The sequence below is a fragment of the Dryas octopetala genome, chromosome 5, assembly GCF_963921425.1.
Source record: "Dryas octopetala chromosome 5, drDryOcto1.1, whole genome shotgun sequence".
Taxonomy (NCBI): domain Eukaryota; kingdom Viridiplantae; phylum Streptophyta; class Magnoliopsida; order Rosales; family Rosaceae; genus Dryas; species Dryas octopetala.
This window is the reverse complement of record NC_141370.1, coordinates 17,800,344-17,814,975: the sequence shown is the minus strand read 5'-3', so window position 1 is coordinate 17,814,975 and position 14,632 is coordinate 17,800,344. Positions and strand designations below refer to the sequence as shown.

At 36.4% G+C, this 14,632-nt stretch overlaps 1 protein-coding gene and 1 long non-coding RNA gene across 2 annotated transcripts; one reads left to right on the top strand and one right to left on the bottom strand.

The window, feature by feature from the left end:
* Nucleotides 1-1,038: 1,038 nt before the first annotated feature.
* Nucleotides 1,039-2,841, top strand: LOC147285170 (uncharacterized). Its single transcript, XR_015122450.1, has 4 exons — nt 1,039-1,331; nt 1,470-1,652; nt 2,502-2,552; nt 2,682-2,841. It is a non-coding gene; the product is annotated as an uncharacterized LOC147285170 (long non-coding RNA).
* Nucleotides 2,842-4,361: 1,520 nt separating this feature from the next.
* PAO5 (polyamine oxidase 5) lies at nt 4,362-6,414 on the bottom strand. Its single transcript, XM_086244636.1, has one exon. It carries the CDS (start codon nt 6,262-6,264, stop codon nt 4,576-4,578), a length of 1,689 nt encoding a protein of 562 aa, XP_086100762.1. The 5' UTR covers nt 6,265-6,414; the 3' UTR covers nt 4,362-4,575.
* Nucleotides 6,415-14,632: the final 8,218 nt, after the last annotated feature.

The window sequence follows — 14,632 nt, the reverse complement described above, 5'->3', positions numbered from 1 at the left end:
GAAAAGACGAAAATACCCCTGCTATTTTGACAGAAAAACTAACGGTGGTACTATTTTGACACAAAATGAAAGTTGAGGTACTTTTTTGCAAGTTTTCAAAGTTGGGGTACTAAATTGATACAAAATGAAAGTTGAGGTACTTTTTTGCAAGCTTTCAAAGTTGGGGTACTAAATTGAAACAACATATAAAGTTGAGGTACTAAATTATAATTTGCTCAATATTTATCTTTGCATCTATAATGAGAGTTTGACTCTCACCTATATCAATATGATTGAAAATCATTTACAAATGCAAACGTTTAACATGAATAGCACGAAATTCACACACGAATTAATAAACAACTAATGTTAGCATTTCTTAAATTCTTCCAACTGCTCAGTTCATGAGGAAATGAGAGCTAATGTCTTGCACTGTCAACCGCACAGTTTGCACGTGTTGTCAATTCAAAGTGCCGTACCACCACACGGCTGTAGCCAGTGGTCAGAAAGCTTGACCAATATTAATTAGTAACCACTCAATGAGAGATTCTGTTGTGTAGTTTCTCTTTGATTTGTAGTTATCTCACTGGTTTGCAAAATGCGATATGATTATGTTTTTGATAAATGAAAAGCACAGGTAAGAAAGTTAACATGGCAGGCAGATTATGCAACTGTTTAGGATATGGTAATCAGCCATTGAGAAATTCTATATATACTAAAACAGGGTTCAGTCGCTACTATTCACACTGTTCATAGCCTGTTCATAGTGAAAAGTCGGTTTTGCCCTTCTAACAGCCTTAATTTACACGTGCTTCGCCTTTTGAGTTTTGCCCTTTTGTTGGGCCCTTTTTTGTCATTGCGCCTCTGTCTGGTTGTTGCCCATATTGTTTCGAAATTTTTACCTTCCCTGCCATTGCTTTCTTTGTATACGGTTTGCCCTCACAGCTTTTTTTTTTTTTGATCTATTTGCCATTCTGAGAATAGGGGAGATGGGTCTGTCTGTTTTCGTCATTCATTTGCCATTCCCTATTTTAAAATTCTCTTTCTCTCTCCTCTCAATCATTTCTCTCATTTGTCTCCCTCACCCCCGATCTCTCTTTTCTCTCTCCTCTCTCTCCCTGCGCGATCGGACCTACTACCTCCAGCCAGTTTCTCGGCGGCCCAAGCCACTAGCGTGACCTCCAGGTGCAGGCCAACCCAGCCCGACCCTTCCTATCGCCGGTCAGTCCTCCACTCGCGGCAGCAGCTCGGGAAAACTCTTCGTCCGCTGATTTCTGCAAATTCTGGCCATGGTTGGGCTTGGTTTTTGGTGGGTTTTATTCCCCTTGACATGGGCTTCATTTCCTCTTAAGGTTTGGTCCTCCAATTTTTAGTAATTTAATTTGATTTTGAATTTTAGGGTTTTAAACCCAATTATACTTAATGATTGTTTAGTGGGTTTCACTTGCTTTGCTCAGCCTTAAGTTTTGGCTCTGATTGCTGTTTGTTAGGTCTTGCCTCCATCTGCGCATACTGTTAAATGAGCTGCCTCAAAATTTCTGTTGAATTGGTTAGTCCAGCATGAACATGAACGAAACAAATGGTCTGCTGCAATTTCTCTTGGATTAATCTCAAGTTGCCTACATGTAACTGATCACAAACAAAAGTTTGAAAATATCACTGGACTAATTGAGGTATGTTGAGTTATGATAGATGCTATTCTCGATTCTTTCTTTCTTTATATAAATTATCCATTAGAATAGTTTTGTGAAATTATCCGGATGTTTTTTACTGATAGTGCATGTTTTCAAGTCATGTGGTTGAGATCGAATGAAATTTTAACTAAGGTAGTTGATTCGATCTGCTGGGCAAATAAAGTAGCTGGGCATTGCCCTGAGTTTTATGGTACTCTAGAACAGCTTAAACGTAAAGGATATGATTTTGCTTATAAAATTCAGAAGAGGATGTTAATTATAGTGAGTAACATGTTAAATGTATCCATATAGGCAATGCCCTTTTTTCAATTTCTAAATTTCTTTTTGTAGCTTCAACTATATTCATGACATGCCTATTCGATTTACTTTCATAATTAGTTCTTTTGTTTTGGCTGTGCATTGACTATCTTTTCTAACGTTAGGAATTTCCTCTCTTCATTATTATTTTTGTTCGATCGAATTCAACCTGCATTTTTTTTAGGTAAAGGCTTTTAATTGAAATTCACAATGGCGAAATATGTCAGGCTCTCTAATTAATTTCAAAGAAAACCCCTTTGTTTTTTTTGTCGTAGAAACCATTTCTTACATACAATACTTACACAATTACTGTCAAGCCTTAGAGGATGGTTTGTTTGTGCTCTACAGATAATCTTATTTCGTATTTTCTCTACAATTGTTTTCGGATTTTTTTTTTTTGGTGTTTCAAACTGATTTTCAGTTCTTCTGAATTTGCTCATACATTTTGATTTTGATTTTGATATATATATTTTTTTTTTGTCTTTTTCAACACCCATCTTTCTTCTTATAAAAGCTATATACCTTTTTCAGTTCTCTGTGTTGCGCTTTGAAATGGATTTTCCGGCTGAGCAGTTTACCTTGGTAAGTACATTTAATTATACTAGATTGAGTTAGTGTTCAGTTTTTCTATTTCTTTTCCATTATATTGCTCATTCTCTTATGGAATTGTAGAGAAAGTTAAACATATTAATCTTATTCTTTGTTTCTCAGGAGCTTATGATGAAGAAGAATCTGTTGCTTTGGTTGTTGTCAATTTTTGATTTGTCTGTATTCAGCTATTTAAACTGTAGGTGACCCAGTAAGTAGGTCCCTGAAAAGGTTATTAACTTCTTATCGATATATTTACAATGTTCATGACTCTTTTAACATCTCATTACAACCTTAACAAAGCAAACACATCTCTCTTTAAAACGTTTTATCAATTGTTGTTACCCGCAGCAACGCGCGGGCATAAATTCTAGTGAGAACTAATATAATCTACCAGCATGCACTAGCTAGTAGCTATCATTAACCAAAGGGTGTATATAAAATGATGATTAGAGGCTAAAAAGGGTTAAGGGTAAGTAATTAACATGTTGGATTAGACAAGTGGGTGAGGTAGGGTTGGGTGGTGTAGGAGATTGGAGATTCTCAGTTGTTTGTTTATGAATCAGACAAGGACTTGGTGACAGAGGGGTCTGTGAAATGCACAATCATCAAAGGGTGATTGAAGCCACGAGAGGTAAAAAAAGACAGCAAGTGGGTCATACCAGTGTTTTTTTTTTTTTTTGGGAAGAGCCTGCCAAAAATTTTACAATAATAGAGCCTCTCTATGAATATGAATAGCACTTGATTTGACCACACAGACCATCCTAGCCAAAAACCTCTGCAGAGATTTTAGTCTCCCACAAACAACCTAGTGCTTAAATCATGTGATTTGCTGTTTACTGATTTGGTATAACTGTACAAGGACATATAACAATGGTGAGGGAAAATCCAGCATAGTCAATTATTAAGGCATGTGGACCTTCTTGAAGGCCAATAAAAACCATTGATCAGGCTCAATATAGGCAATCCAACGGATGGGATTGAAATCATATGGTATCAAAGCATGTTTGGACAGAAGAATCTGCAGTAAATATCTAGGTTGTTGGCGTTGCTTGTGGACACAGTGATTTTCTGTCTCTAGCATAGTGTATGGATTTGCTCAGTATCAAAATCTAATAGTACCAAGTGGGTAGGCCACTGGTGCTATGTATTAAGGGTTAACTGTCCAAGAATGTGTCTGGCAAATCACATAAGCATCTGTGATCTACTTCTTTCTCATTGTTAAAGACAATATGGTTACTGGTATGACTGACTCAGTGATTCACAAAAACACAAGATTCACCAAATGGGACCTATCCCACTTTCCTGTGAATTACCTACACTTTTATCCAGCTCATTGATTGTCCCAAGTTGTTAAAGGTCTGGACTCTAACTCTATCAAGGCAAAGGAATATAGTTACCCAAGAAAAAAAAAAAAAAAAAAACTCTATCAAAGGAATGCCTTGGAATTCCCTAGTAGAGTGGTAAAGCCTTGTATGGATTCAAGAACACAATGTGATGGACTGATGGGCAGTGAAACACACTCAGTGTCAGTGCAGGAAAAGAACTGATGAAAAGATTCCTAGCTGGAAAGAGCGGGTTTATCGGATCCTGTCCATTGAGCAATCCAAAACGGACACTTGGTAGGGAAGAGAGGTGGCATCCAAAGCTCTCTTGTTTTGTACTTCACCTCTACTTTCAAATATTCAATATCAACTACTATCTCATGAGTCATGACACTTGTGGTTTGCCTTGATGAGGAGAACAAATGAAAGAAAATAAAGAAAACTCACCTCACAAGTCACAAACAAAGAGCAAGCAATGGAAAAATGAAAGAAACTTCTTTTAGTCCATTCAGTACATCTAACAAATTAATTGTCCCCATCTCTCTCTTTCTCTCTGATCCCTCTTAATATCTTCCCCTCACTCTCACCCACTTTAAAGAAAGAGAAACAAAGATGTTCTGAAAGCAAATGAAAATAATTAATATCATAGCAATATAAATGTTCAAAAAATAAATAAAGTCCTACTAAGTCTTCTAAACCCCAACATGGTGGTAATGTTGGAGAAGCCTATCGGCTTCTCTAAGGCCACTAAAGTAAGCTCCATGAGTTGTAGAATAGTGGGTTCTGTGTGTGGCCTCCCCGGCAAACAGAATTTGAAGTGGAGGGGAAGTGCTAGCAGGCTCATCACAACTGTTTAACTTTGGCAATGGCTCTGCCATTGTGTCCAAATCATCACCACTCGATCCAACAGCAACATAAGAGTAGGATCCCAGAAATAAAGGATCACTACCCCATTGAGTCTTCAAAACCTTTGCAAATTTCACTTCAGAGTTCCCCTCAGAATTCACATGTCCATTGCATGATTCATGGGAATGAGAATTCTCTTTCTTGTGAGGTTGTGATAGAAAGCTAGAGATTGTTGCTGAAACCCCATCAATGATCTCTTCGTCTTCGAGTGATTCAAGCTCAAGTGCTTCTTTCCCTGCAAACCAAGATAGCAGGACACTGGAATTGTGATAGAGTGGACAAAGAGAAGCTGTCTTTCTCATCCACCATGGTATCTTTTTATGCCTGAACTCTGAGTTAGCTCTGTGAAAAACCATTTGTAAAAATGGGAACTTGTTGAAATCTTGGCCTTTTGAATCATGGGTCGAGCTCAGTTGCAGAAACAGCTTGTTAACAACACCAAAACCGAGCCTTGATATTGCCTCAGTCTTGAAAGAAGGCAGAGGAGGATTGAACATACCTGAATCTTGGTGTATTGAAGCTTTAAGCACCCCCAAAGAAACTGTAACAATAACATGATCAGCTAACATAACTGAACCATCAGAGAAGTGTAGCTTAACAGGCCTTGTATCATTGCCATTTTTCATATCTACAGTCGGATGAGGATGAGTCTCTGGCTGCCATTCAATTTTTGTGACCTTTTTGCCTAATTGGATCACACCAGGTGGTAGAACAGAGGCCAGTGATTGAACTATGCTCAAGTAGCCTTTAGCAATGGTGATTTCTTCCCCTGGGAACATACGGTACTCGCTTTCTGCACTATAATCCAGAGTTAACAAGTCACAAGCTGATGTATAAGTCCTTTGGGTGTTCTCATGCATTGCAAAAATGGCTTCTTCTAGCAACTTCCTGCTCCAGCTACCATACCCACTGAGCTGATCCTCTTGGTTTTTTTTGGAACCCCAATAAGCATCAAGGCCTTGTCTTAGAAAAGAACCAACACTGACCTTCCCAAGACCACCATTGCTTGCAGCACAAATCTTAGAAGCTTTAGCTCCTAGCCTATTGTATTCAGTACAGTCAGTACTTTCATCAAGCACCTTCCCTTGAGCATAGTCCATCAAGTTCTTGAAGAGAGTCGAAATGGGTTCGACCACAGTGGGGTTTAGCTCGAACCCACCTTCAGCAATGGTCTTGGGCTCGTCTGAGGACCCGTCCATGCACTCCCATGGCTGCTCAGACTCAAGTGCATGGATTTCTTGAGCAATTTTGTGAACTGGGCTGCCTCCAATGCCATGGATCCAAGTGGCACCCATCTCAATCCGGTCACCACCAAACTCTGATGTGTTTATTCTGCCTCCAATTCTTGACCCACCTTCCACGACCAAGAGCTCAAACAAGTCCTTGGACCCAGCAGCAGTGTAGAGGTTGTTAGCTGCTGTAACACCAGCCATTCCTGCTCCTATTATCACAATCCTTGCCTTCTTGGCCACCATTTTTGCTTCCTCTACCTCTGCTTGTTTCACTAGCACACACCAATAAAAGAGGGTATGTATAAACACAAAAGTGAGAAGAAGAAGAAGAAGAAGAAGGGAGAAAAGAGAAGAATTGTGAGGTGAGATTGAGTTACTAATGAGGAATTTATAAGGGGGTCTATGCCTCTTTACATTTTACAATATTTCTTTTTAATTAATAATTTTCTAATAAGGACAGGACTCTACTTTTATTTGAGCTCTACGACTTGTAATGTGTATGGCTTATACCCAAAAGGTCATTCCCTATGAAATGTTGTCTTAGTACCCCCTCAATTCTACTGCCATTTATGTCCAAAATATAATTATATCATCTGTCATTTGATTAAGCCATTTTACTGCTTGGCCATAAAAGATCTCAGTTGGCAAAGCTACCAAAGGCAAAACAAAATTGATAAATGTGATGATGCCCAGAACATCTGAAACTTTAAAGGTTGATAGTGCCTTTCACCAACCTTCACATGTACATTGGATAAGGGACAGCCAACCAACTCAGCAATTCAACGGTCCTGATCATCAGTTGATGGACCGTCCGTTGGGTGGGTCATCACTCATCACTTGATGATCTTCTTATAATTTTACCAATCATGACCGCTTGGTCTTTTTAGTTTTGCATGGTGTTCATTTATTTATGAAATCATTAAATTAAATCTTGACAAAATTCAATACTATGGTTTATGGATTTTGCAATCCAATCCAACGCTAATTAGATCAGATTAGACGATTGGTTTGTTCACAATTGGAAAAATATCAAGATACAAATAAGTATGTCCAAATCAAGCTAACCACAAATTTCAACACAAAAGTATGTACCATCTCAGCATAAAAATGGAAAGTATAAACATGAAAATGTGAGTCTTTGGATTTTTAAAGTTTCTATTAAAATCTTGAAATTCAACGACTCAACGTGCTTATGTATAGAGGTCAAAATGAAACCGATATGTGAGTCAATATCTCTTATTCCAATTATGGTAAGATTTGATAAAATCAAGAAAATATGTTAGTTTTCTATTAAAAAAGTTTAATGAATCAATATAAACAGTTTATCTTTTGAAGATTAACTAGATCTATTATAGTATATAGAAACCCTAAACTATAGTTTATTGGGATTTTGTGGTCAACGTATGCTTTGGCTCTTGGATTGTATGCATATGAGTAATAAAGGTAACAACGAATCTTAGTGGTCATAAGCACCATGATAGCATTTATTACTATGACCCAACGTTATGATTATTATAAACTATGTCACAACGCATACATATGTTTATCAATTCCTTTAACAATCAAAGATTTGTCATTCAATTGTTTAGCATATCCCAACTTTGTTCTAAATCTTCATTAAAGGTAGTGCAGATATGACTATCATACGCAGATCCAAATAAAAAGGAAACTTATTAGAATTAATCAAAGTTATGAAACGAAGTTGTACTTGACTCGAAAGGAAAAAATGGTTTATTAATTTGTGTTACATTCAATGTTAGTCTTGATATATTGGAGTTCGAGACGAATCATATAAATGAGTTCGAGATAAATCATAATAAATTGTTTTTTGGGAGAAATGAATTACAAAACAAACCATAATGATTCATATTTACTTATATATGTGCAAGCAATCTGTGAAAAAATAGTAGTACTATTAGGATAACTGACTTCTACCACTATGAGATTGACATTTACGGTCAATATGCTACAAAATATAGCTGCTATTCTTTACATTATAGTAGTAATCACCACTTCATTAAAAAATTCCATTAAATTGGTTTTAATTATATAAAATAATAATTAAGTTATAATAACATAACTTAATAGTATAATAATAATAATAACTTAACGTGGTGCATCATTATCAAAGTTATCAGCCTATGTCAATGCTCTGAAAAAATTCTCCAAATACAGTAATATTATTTTACATTGTATGTTGCGACAATTTATTATGTAATGAAACTCTTAAAGATTTATGAGTGATTCTAAAAATAAACGCAATAAACATTTAGGTTTTGAAATGTTGAGGGTTTAAATTTATAAGTCTCTTATATATTTATTTATATACTTGTTAAACTCAAATAATATACATAAAAAATCAAAATTTTCATTTTTATAATTGGCCTTAAACCCTTAAAATTTCAAAACCAACCTTACAAAGTCTCCAGCTGAAGAGAACGAAAAAAAATTTGGAAAGAAGTAACAGTTTTCTTTTAAGACCAATTGAACATTTTTCTTGTGAGGGAAAAATAAAGTATTTTATTATTTATATATACTTGCTTTAACTGAGAATGACATAGATGATTGAGACTAATAGTTCATCACCCTTTTTCGATATGATGAATTGATAGGAAAATGATGGGATTTGAATGGGGTACAAAAGTGGTCATGGATCGACATCATTGCCTAATTGTTGTTGGACTTCACTTTTTTTCTTTTAGTACAATATACAATATTTGCTCCTCACTTTTAGGTAGCATTATTATCTCATTGAAAATATATTACGTGTTATAAATTTATAAGTGGTGATAACATTCAAACACAATTTCTCTATGTCTTGCATCACCATTTTACTTTACATACGTACGGTTGTGAAAATGGATAGATCTATTAGGTCATGCATAAAATCAAACATTTGTTGATGTAATATTGTAAAGCTAAATTACTAATTAGGGTCAACTCTTAAATAAATGTATTATCTAAATTCACAGCTTGAGAAAAAGATATTATCTTGCATAGTAATACATATCTTTGCTTAATGATTTGATTAATGGTCCCTCTAATGGGGTAGGGAAAAAAACAAAAGAAGAAGCATCTTTTCCTCTAATGGGTAAGAAATTAAGAATAACTTAGCCCAAATCTCAAGACTCAAGAGGGCCAAGACTTTAGGATTAGGGTTCTTGAGCCCCAAATTGTCCCTTGAACCTGCTTGTTGTTTAGTGGGTGCCCCTACTATTTTTTCACCAAGTTGGCAAATCAAAGTTGGGGGCTTAGGTGATACGCTTATATACTTTTTTCTATTGAAATCTAATAGTTTGCCCAATCACTCCTATCTATAGGTTTCAATCTCTTCATCAACTTTAGCTCTTATCGATGTTAAAGTGGCCATGGTTAGCGAATAATTTGGACATCAAATGATGAGAGGAAAAGACTCCAACAAGCTTTTTGGTCCAACAAAATTCTTAAAAAAAAAATATGAAGAATAGATTCCTAAAAGCTATTATGAAACGTTAAAAGTATATAGTATTGTCTTGCCAATATTTAGAATGTTTTGTCATATTGTTAATTTAAACAAATTAAACACATTAATGATCGTTTATTCTAATGAATGACACATATTCTCTTAATAAGAGAATGTTCTAAGTTCAAATTTCATGATTGATAGTTGATTAATTAAAAAAAACTTACATTTAAACAAAATTTCACTTGAAGATTGTGAATAAAAACATAGCATGATAGATTGTACGGGAAGAGAAAATTTCTCTGAGGTTAAAATGTTAAATATTGTAGTATTTAGCAAAGATGGATTTCCTTAAAATGAAGGATAGATTTCTTCTTTGATCATTTTTGGCGGAGTCCTCTGTTATCATCTTTCTAAATGATAAAGGAGATCGTTAATTTCAGTTGGGCGAATCGTTTGGGGATTCCAAGCCTGTGAAATGGGCCCATGAAATGGGCAGTTAGGGCCCAAATGAAGTTTTAGCCCGAATAATGTAGATTGCTTGGACTTTTACCCAAATCCAAATGAATTTAGAGGGCAATGAAGTTGTCAGTAGCTAATAGGATCCCAATGGATCCAAAATAATAGCACATTGCTGGCTCATGTTGGAAGTTGAATTTGCTTACCAATCCATTGAGCTTTCTAAACGACCCGACCCGACTCTTCTCTTTTCTATTTAACTTTTTTTCGTTAATCACAACTATATACTTCGAAAAATACTAAAACTACCAACTATTTTTCGCCACTCTTTCACATGATGTAAAACCTATAATATTAAACGTGATTACATTTCATTACTTAAGGTCCTGATTGACATTATGATCATTACTCAAGGGCTAAAATGTGGTTCAGCTAGCAACAATAAAAATATAAAACATTTAATTATAATTAAAAAAATTAAATATTTTTCTTGTGTTTTCTCAATAAAATTAAATATAAATGTTGCAACTATCTTTTCTTTGGAGATTATAGGTTACCAAGCTTGCCCATATCCAGTTAAACATAGCAAAATGATCTTTAATTTGCCCATATAGAGTTGATAAGTGATGATGGTGAAAATTAAGAACAAATTGGCGTTTGCATACATCCTCCAGCAGTGAAGCAGCTGTTACTTTTTATTGTGAACAAGGACAAGCAGGGTCGCTGGACGGCTGCAGCTACCAGTGACCAGTGTGTGCAGGCAGGCCATCCAAAATTTGGCAGTCAATGCGCGCAGTACGTACAACCATGCACTCATATTCACTCTCGCATGTATATAAAGTTATAAACAACAAACAAATGAATAAACACAGATCGAGAAATTAATTAAGCCAGGCAAATATTTGTGATCATATATCAAATTCTGTAATTGCTATTCGCTTTTGCTACTCCCTAGCTACTCTCCCTATCACATACACGCAATTTCCGAAATGGTGAATTAAGGAACCACCGAACCATGCATATATATATATATATATATATATATTAATTCTACCTACCTACCTACCTATTCATTCACATCTGTAGACTCTACCATTCAGGCCATCTATGCCACCATTGACCCATAAACTCCTTCATTTCTTAAACAAACCAAAACCCTGACCCAAAAACGTTTTCTCCACGTTCAGATCGACAAGAGATCGAGACTGTGATATATCCATTTCAAGAGAGCTCTTCCCCTAAAAACCTGGCCAGCGCATCATCATCCCAATCCAAATCCACCACATCACCACCACCACGCGCCTCCTCCTCCTCCTCGCTCACACCACACACGCCGCCGCCAAACCCACTCTCCTCCTCGGCCCACTTCTGCAAGTCAAAGTCCAAGTCCGGAGTCGACGTCCCAATGGCGAACCCGCCCATGTCCACGCTGGCCATGACCGACGACTCGGAGTCCGAGAACGAGGACCCGCAGCTCTCCTCGTTGCCGTTGATGGTGACGTAGGACGACGGCGTGGTCTGGAATATGAGCGGCAACGAGTAGAGGTTGTCGATGAACCTCACCTTGGGAGGAGTCGGAGGGACCCAGTAGTCCTCTTTGTCGTCGACGGAGTCCAAGAGCTTCAAAAGCTCGCTCAACATCTCGTCTTCATCAGCACACAGCGGAGCCCCAATGTCGTCGTCTTCGTCTCGATGCCTCTTCGCCGCCGACTCTTCCGCCGTGTCGTCCACAGCTCTCTTCCGCGTGTCCTCCATGAGAGAGAGAGAGAGTGTGTGTGTGTACGAATTGAGAGGCACAGAGGGATAGCAGAGTGTGGTGTGTGTGTGCGTTTTGTACATTATTATTATTATTATATATATACATATATTTGTTTGAGAGGGACTTGACCTTTACGTACAGATCGGTTGTTTCTGTGAAATTCCATATCGGAATCGAGGAAAAATCACAAATATTTGGACCGACCGTTTTGGTGTGTCCTGCCACGTTTTGGTGTGTCATAATCTGAGCCGTCGGATTGCTCTCGTGGACGATCCGACGGTGCGGGTTTTGATGAGCATTTGGAGCTACGTGGCAGGTTGTTTAGTAACGGAGTGGGGGAGGCGCGGAGGGTAAGAAAGACAAATCCAGTAGTACGTTCCGTTTTGATATGCGAAAAGCAGTCGCCTCAGGAAATGGGCTTTTTTGGGACATCGAATTTGTTAACTAATTTTGCAAAAAAAGTGAAAATTTCTGGATCCTCCTCCTCTCAATCTCTCATCCTTTTTGTTGCCAAGGCACCAGGAGTTTTAATAAGGGATTTATATTTGATGGATTGAACAATGGGTATTTGGCTATTTGGTGCTTATCAATTATCATATCAAAATTAAGAAATGAATGGTGGGAGAGACTCAGAGACTCAAGCTAGCTGGGGGGAGGAATTTGGACCCTTTTTTATTTCAATGGTGGCAACATTACTTGACAAGCGTGTATTTACACAGACAATTTTATGCATAATACAGATAGCATAATATGAGTCGAACATAAATTAATAAGTGAGAGTTGACTAAACATTTATATTAAAGAAACAAGTTTGGACACAACACGATATCGTTATATGAATCCAACACAAAATTAACAAATGAGAGTGGTTAATGAATTAACCCAACAAATGGTACAATATACTAACACAAATAATAAATAGGTCAACTTAGTATCAGTTATCAATAATTTAGTTAATTTTGACATGTCAAACATATTTAATTGGTGTTGCATGATATGGTATTGTACTATTGTGTGTTGATCTAAATATAACACAAATTTATAAATATGTTATGTTAGAATTGGCTAATACTAGATAAGAATTAATAAACCAAATCGAATTAGAATTCAATATTAATACTAGACAAGAGTCAAATGATATGTCATTCTCAAGTTTCCACAAGTGGTAAAAGAAAGGGGGACACATGTATTTTTTTAAGTTGTTGCTCATGTTTGTCACAAGAAACACAACAAATATAATATGTTACCTTACAAATAGACACACAATCCTTGCCATAACTCATAAGTAAAGGCAATCGTCATTTTGTCTGTTAAAAATTCCAATTTGGTTTTTCTGATTTTCAGAACAACCCATCCCATCACTCAATGCATGAATCGCATCCCACTTCCGTTGTGGGCAGCACACCCCTTGCCAATTGCCATAACCTTGTTGCCTACTTGCCGGCCACTATCTTGACCGTGAAGGTCAGCCTAGCTTGTTCCCAATTCAATTAAGCAAATACAAAAGCCCCTTAACATGCAAACAGATCGAGAATAGAGGATTAATAAAGTATCTAATTAAGGAAATGGACTTGCATAAACTTGAGTAAAATAAGAATGGACCCAAAAGTTTAGCTGATAGTCAATTTGAAGCAGACACCGATCGATAAAATCAATTGCAAACTCAATAAACGCCTCATAGAGCACACATCTGGTTTTACGGTTTTACCTGATATGCCTGTTACGTGAAGGCAGGTGGTGAGAGTTGGAGACCACTTGTGTAGGCCAAACAAGTCCTCCGAGAAATTAAGGCCACAGTACCATGTTCTGCCTTTGGTCCTATTAGCTCTGCACTGGCCTTGCCTTCCCATTTAATTTGGTTGTTTCTAATCAGCTAGCCATTTGCATTTAATTATATTTATAGAAGCTCCAAGCTAGATCACAACACAAGTTGCTCACAATTAAGTGGGATAGAAACCAAACAATGGATGCTTTCAGGGATATCTCCATCTTGTAATAGGGTTTATACTTTATATAGAAAAAGGGATGTAGGGTGGGGCTCTTTGAACTCAACTCTTCACACTCACCATATTCACACTTCTAATCAAGTTTACTAAAATTTTCATATAGAAAAAGGGATGTAGAGAGTGTAGTAATGGTGATCAAAAAAATTTCAAATTTGCAGAGATGATGGCCCTGTAAAATAGTACCTTATTTCACACACCTTTTTTTGGTCAGACCTGCACTTCACTACAAGCGCGCCCAAAATAGGGGCAAACAAGAAACAACGCATCAATATGCTGATTACCACACCATTTTTGGCATTTACTACACATAGCTACAATTTTAATTTTTGTCCTTGTTTCGCATAAAATTTATTTATTTATTCTTCATTTCAATTTTGTCCCTTCCACTAAATCATTTTTCAAAGCATTATAGTGATGGAAGAGATTAGTCAGAAAAAATATTTCCTTGTGGAGCAACCATCGGTGTTACCGATATCATTACTATGGAATGTTTTTTAAGGCTAGCTGTCAGCTTATAACATGGCCATCGTGTGCAATTTTTTTTTTCATTTTAATAATTATGTAATAAGCAACCAAATTTTAGATGTACGATGGGGTTTGTGTTGTAAGTTTATTTTCACCAGCAAAAATAAATAATTTTTGGGCGGAAAAAACAAAAGAGAATCAAATTTTAGCTGTCATTCAACAATATTTTCAGTTTTTATTATAAAAAAGAAGAAAAATAGAAAACTATTTTTTAATTGAGGAAAGAGACTAAAAACATGCGTTTGGTAATAAAATTCGTTTTTTTTTTTTCTTTTGAAATTTTTTTTATTTATTGTCTTAAAAAGATAGGTGTCACCAAACCGTTTTATATATTTTTTAATGGAAGAAGACTGCAAGAGAAAGGTGAATACAAATGCGAAGACAAACTAAAAACGGGTTATAATAGCTTTTGAAATTAGC